A 6,000-nucleotide genomic window follows, 5' to 3' on the forward strand; every position below is an offset into this window, starting at 1 on the left:
CTGCATATATTGCAGGATTGCTTTGATAAGTCAAAACATTGTCATTTTTAAGGCAAACGCAGACCCACACACTTACAGGGCCCATAGAGTAAGTATCAAGACCTGTTCCAAAAATCAAAATTTATGGCAGTTATCATTACAATTACTTAATAATCTTCAAAATACATTCCTCCTGAATCAATGCACTTAGTTTGGTGGGTCTGCCACTCATCAAAAGCCCGCTGGAAGTTGGTTTCCGGAATACTGTTGAGAGCCTTTGTTGTCCCAAGGAAGGAGCTAACTGATGACCCCAAATTTTGCAGATGCTATTTTGATGTCCCTAAATTAATTAATAAATTAATCGCAAAATTTTGAGCAACACCAGAAAAGAGATTGAAAAAAAAATTGAAACCCATCATACTGTACTTGCATATCATGGAGTAACACTACATAATTAAGCAAGGATTAATAAAAGTAATTACTAATTAAAAGCTTGGATTACGTCTCAAAATATGTTTGCTCACTGTATTTTTCTACTGCCTTGAGCTGAACTCTGGTATCCTGACTAATTCCTAGATTCAAGGCACAATTGTATGATGACTGTTATTGTTTTCCAACTTTCATATCTATATACTTAAACAATCGACAATATTCCAGCTTTAATATACTCCCTTTAGGTTAAGTAGTCAGTCTTGGACTGATTTCCATCAAGGCATGACTCTGCAATGTTATAAACAATTTCATTGCAACCAATCAATTTTTTGTAAGAATTAATTGTAGTCAATAATCTACATTTTGAAAAAGGATTTAGCATGATATTGCAATAATTACTATAAATTATGCAAATGACAGTGCCCTTATTTTTACCCTCTTCCCTTTCCTTATCTTTCTCTGTCAAAATGATAAACATCCCTAAAATAAGGTCATTTTCTGAATTAACATTGGAGAAAACTGACGAACATAGTTGACGAAAAGTATTGACTTTAAAATCCCAAAGAACCATTCACAGATCATCGTAATGCATGCACATTAGTTGATTATTTAAAATCCTGTTGTAAACCCAAACATATGATATGATACATGATTATGATATATATCCAAATGAAATGAATGTTTGAAAGTTAACAATTCGGTATCACACACTTTTGACACTGAAGAATAAAGACACTTCTTCTACTATGCACAGGATTGGGATGGATGGTAACATTGAAGAGAGTGAAATTGGAATGGACACGTTACTTTTCCCTATTCACACTATTCACTTCAATGACCGGAAGGTGGTAAACAGGCACACAGCAAGGCACATGCCTCTTCCCTCTGAACCCATCCTCCTTACCATTCCCGATGGATTAGTGGTGAAAGTACTGCGCATGAAGCGAATCCCTCAAGCCTCATTTGAGCAGTTGCGCGAGTGGGCTTGTACACTTTGCGTTTACCCTTTTGCAGTGCAGAGTTGATGGGCTGGTCATCAGCAACACGACGGTGAGTCGCAGGCCAGGTCTGAAGTCAGCATTGCAGGGGGAGTCGGGAGGGCTGAGTGGGGAGCCGCTGCGTCCGCTCTCCACGCAAATGATCGCAGAAATGTACCTGCTGACTAAAGGCAAGGGCCCTTGCACGCCGGCACGGCATGCATGCTGGGAAGAATTACACTACTGAAACCGTTATCATCATCATTTGCCTGTCTGAGGAGTTCTTACATTTTGGAGAAAATATGATTTTCATTTGCAAAATGTGGTGACTAAACCTTGAGATCAGTTTGTTTATCAGTTTTTTTTTTTAAGTAGTGAGTCAATATTAATTTGGTATTTATGCTAAGGAAATGTAAGTTTGCCCAAGTGGGAATGGGATCATCGTTGCCACAAACAATTTATTCCAAAGGGATGACGTTAACGTTAAAACAGTAAATGAGCAAGTAAAACCAGTTCATTCAGATGAGCTAATTAAAACAGTAGATGAGCTATTTTTGTAATTTTAAAATTCTATTACTTTTAAACATTATTTTCTCCCATTTTTGCTTGTCCTATTTCATTGCCTTCTCCTTCTGTGTTTTCAGTGTGTATGAGCAAATTCTCATTTAATTTTTATTGTTTAGTTAACATGATATTTATTGATTAATTTAAATGTACAAGGTCTGTTCAAAAAGTATCACGACTTTTGTGTTTTTTCAAAAATTATTTATATATCCATGAATATCTACTTTGTCCCCTTCAAAGTATTCCCCATTAAATTTTATTCACTTGTGCCAACATTTTTTCCCATCCTCAAAGCACTTAAGAAAATCATTTCTTGTGATCTTGCTCAGCTCCTCCTTCGATGCAGTCTTTATCTCATCAATCATGTCATAGCGTCGTCCTTTCATGGGCCTCTTCGGTTTCGGGAACAAGTAACAGTCACTGGGGGCCAGATCTGGGGAATACGGTGGCTGCGGCATCACTATTGTGTTATTTTTTGCCAAAAAATCACGCACAAGTAATGATGTGTGAGCAGGGGCGTTGTCGTGGTGCAAAAGCCAATTTTTGTTCTTCCTCAAATCCGGGTGTTTGTGGTGGATTGTTTCGTGCAAGTTGCACATAGCTTGCAGGTAATATTCCTTATTTACCGTTCTACGCTGTGGCAAGAATTCATGATGCACCACGCCCCTGCAATTGAAGGAAACTGTAAGCAAAGCTTTCACATTCGACCAAACTTGGCGCATGTTTTTCGGCCTTGGCTCGTGCTGCAGCTTCAGTTGGGATGATTGAGCTTTAGTTTCCACGTCATAACAATAAACCAGTCATGTTATTCATCACCAGTTATTACTCTCTGGAGCAAATTTGGGTCGTCGTGGACCGAGTCATTAGCAATGTTAATTCGTGGCTTCTTTTGGTCGAAATTGAGCAATATTGGTACGAATTTCAGGGCAACCTGTGTCATGCCCAAATCATTGGTAAAATTCGAATGGCACGAGCCAATTGATATTTTTAGGTCCTCAGCAACTTCTATGATGGTTATTTGATGATCGGCCAATACTTTTTTCTTCATTTCATAAATATTTTCGTGTGTAGTTGACATGCTCAGACGTCTGGTGCGCTCTTCACCATTCACATCTTCTCGGCCCTCTGAGAGAACATTTTGTACCACTGATATACGTTGCTTCGGTCCAAGGTAGCTTCTCCATATGCCACAGTGAACATTCAGAATGCGTCCACGCCCTTAATTTCGTTTTTTCACACAAAATTTGTTCCCTTTGATCCATTTATGGAACAGGCAAAAATCGAAGACAAGCCAATACACGTCCAAGCCAAACAGCTGTCAACAATTAACTGAACATTCAAAATGGTCGAAATTTTAGGCATAAGTAAGAGACATAAGTACCAATATAATGCCGCAAAAAATAAAAAATCAAGTATAGGTAACCTGTGACAATTCAAAATTCACGTTACTTTTCGAACCGACCTCATGTGAAATGTTATTTAAGCAATGAAGAAATTGCAGGCTAACAGATTGGGTTGAAATGAAGTTAGAGTTATTGTGCAGGCTAGGTCTGGAGTCCTTAATAGTGTGGCTGTCTGCGAGAGGAAGGCAATAATGGATACTTAGTAGCAGCTGTTGAAATTTTTGCAGTGGGTAGTTGCATGTCTGGGAGCTTGGAGGGAGACGGATGGGTAGGATGGGTCACAGGGTGCACCCTGGCCATTGATTCTAATACTGAGGGCCGTGGAGCATTGACCAAAGTAGGAAGCTGGGCAGGGGGTGCATTGTAGGAGGTGAATGTGATATTTTTGGAAATGCAGGAAGACGTTGCGAAAGAAGGAGGATATTTGAGGTGGTGTTGTTGCTGAAGGGATTATGTCACTGGGATGGAGCATGTTTTGTATCTAGTACCGATTGTATGGAGTCGGAGGGGTTTATGCAAATTGGAATGGATTTAGAAAGAGGCCTGGCGGATTTGAAAATATTGGAAAGATTTTCCAAATGATTAAATGTTACAGTTGGGCATTTGGAGAGTAGGTTGGTGGTGGCTTTGTTTTCGGATAGGATAGGAAAAAATCTCTAAGAATACTTTGAAAGGACTTCACGCTGGAGAAGTAAGCTGTGCAGATGGACAGGGTGTCATATTTATTCGTATGGGATAATTTAGGGGTTAGGGGTGTCTTTAAGGATTTTTTTGTGCAAAAAGGAGTTGGGATAGCCACGATGGATAAGAGAGGCATTGAGTCTCGAGAGGAATATATTCAGGGAATCAGGGTTGTTGCAAATGCGGTAGCCTCGGATAGAAAGATCGTATGGGATTGACTATTTAGTGTGGAGAAGATGACTGCTTTTGAAATGAAGATCTAGTTGCTTGTTTTTAGATTTGATGTGAACTGAGATGTGGACTTTGTCATCGAGGAGGGAGATGCTCGGTGCCATATCTGAGATTAGTGATGTGTAACCTTGCTGTGGTTCATTTGTGTCTGCAGGCAGTGTGCCGATAATAGGAGTGGGGGGGATCTCCACTGGGCAGGATGCATATGAGAAAGTGAGGGCAGGGGCAAGCCTGGTGCAGCTCTACACGGCATTCACATTCCATGGCCCACCGCTCATCTCTCGGGTCAAGGGGGAGCTGGAGCACCTCCTTCGGTGGGTATCAGGCCCAGGGTGGTGAGCGTGTGTCACTTAGAGGAGATATGCTTGAGCCATGGCAAAAGCAACCATCTCCGAGCAAGGCTCATCCATTCAAGAGGCTGTGCATAGAGTTTAAGAACATTGAGGAGAACCTCCTCGGAGACAGTGGCCTCATTATAAATAAATGAAAGGACTAACTTTGTAGTTCCACACGAAAACGATTTATTCACACGACCCGGGTTTCGAAGTAAAACTTCATCATCAGGTGAGCTCTCTACATTTGCAGCCCTTCTTATATATACAGCCAGGGCGGGGGTGGGGTGGAGATAATCAGGAAGGTTTGGGAGGGGTAAAGTCAGGATTGGTTTGCGTGCCGGAGGGGAGGGCAGTTTGGCGTCCCCTCCGCGATGTTGATGGAATGTGGAGCGGGAGGGAGAAGTCTACATTGTAGAGCTCTCGTGAGTCAGGGGATTAGAGAGGGTTAGATGAAGGGGAGGGGGCAGTGTCATCGGCCACCGTGAGGAACTACAAAGTTAGTCCTTTCATTTATTTATAATGGGTGTTTCCACCAGCCTCCCACGACACCATCATCGGTGGTGCTCGGGGAGGCAGCAGCTTTTAAGTCCACCTGGGAAAGTAACAGTGTCACTGGTCAGGAAATGTCAGCTATTTTTCCTCACTTTGTGGCAATTCCCAAAAAAAGTGACATTATATGTCTAATTCTCATTTATTTTTTCTACAAATGGCCTTTTCTGGGATTCATTCACTCCATATATTTGTAATTTCAGGGTTTTCAAACCAATTAGCATCCCTTTTCCAGAAGGATTAGCCACTTTCACCCTTCATTGTGGTCTATTTGGTTTTGCAGGTATGAGGGTTGTCAAGAAAGTAACTTATGTTTCAGCCCAGCGTGATGTTGGGTAGGGTCAGAGCAGCCATCTTGGTGTCTCAATGCTCCTAAAATCAGGATAAATCCTGCTGTGATTTTCACAAATTTTATCGTTGATTTTCACTGTCAGTTCACCTGTCACAAGGCTAGACCGATCACCGAGGTCCTCACCATGAACATTGGTCCCGTGGCCATTTTTAAATGGAACGCACCCCTGTCTCACTCCACCTTCACTCATTATTCCATCTCCTCATACACTTTGCGAAGTTGCATATGAATTGTTAATTGGGGTGTGGTTTTTTGCCAGTAAACACCGAATCACAGATCGCACTTCACAAGCTGCGAGATTTTCTATTGCAGCGCACATTTTAACAGTTTGCAGAGTGAGCAAAGTAGAAGAATGGCAGTCTGCACACACTACTATAGCAAGTTGCATACTGAGTGTGGGGACATTTAGACACTAAGGTGGCTGGTGTCTCTAGCCATACCCACTGCTGCGCTGGGCCGAAACGTACATGTAAGTTACTTTCTGGACAACCCTCATA

The 6,000-nt window shown here is 41.5% G+C and overlaps 1 protein-coding gene across 1 annotated transcript in view; it reads left to right on the forward strand.

The window, feature by feature from the left end:
* LOC139687246 (girdin-like) overlaps positions 1-6,000 on the forward strand; it is a 176,818-nt gene that overhangs the window by 168,599 nt on the left and 2,219 nt on the right. The window contains exons 23-24 of the mRNA XM_071584380.1: positions 1,426-1,579; positions 4,422-4,581. Of these exons, the coding sequence (XP_071440481.1) occupies positions 1,426-1,579; positions 4,422-4,581 (314 nt within the window). The remainder of the gene's footprint in view (positions 1-1,425; positions 1,580-4,421; positions 4,582-6,000) is intronic.

The sequence above is a fragment of the Hetaerina americana genome, unplaced genomic scaffold (assembly GCF_022747635.1).
Source record: "Hetaerina americana unplaced genomic scaffold, ioHetAmer1.1.p SCAF_18, whole genome shotgun sequence".
In the NCBI taxonomy this organism is placed as follows: Eukaryota; Metazoa; Arthropoda; class Insecta; order Odonata; family Calopterygidae; genus Hetaerina; species Hetaerina americana.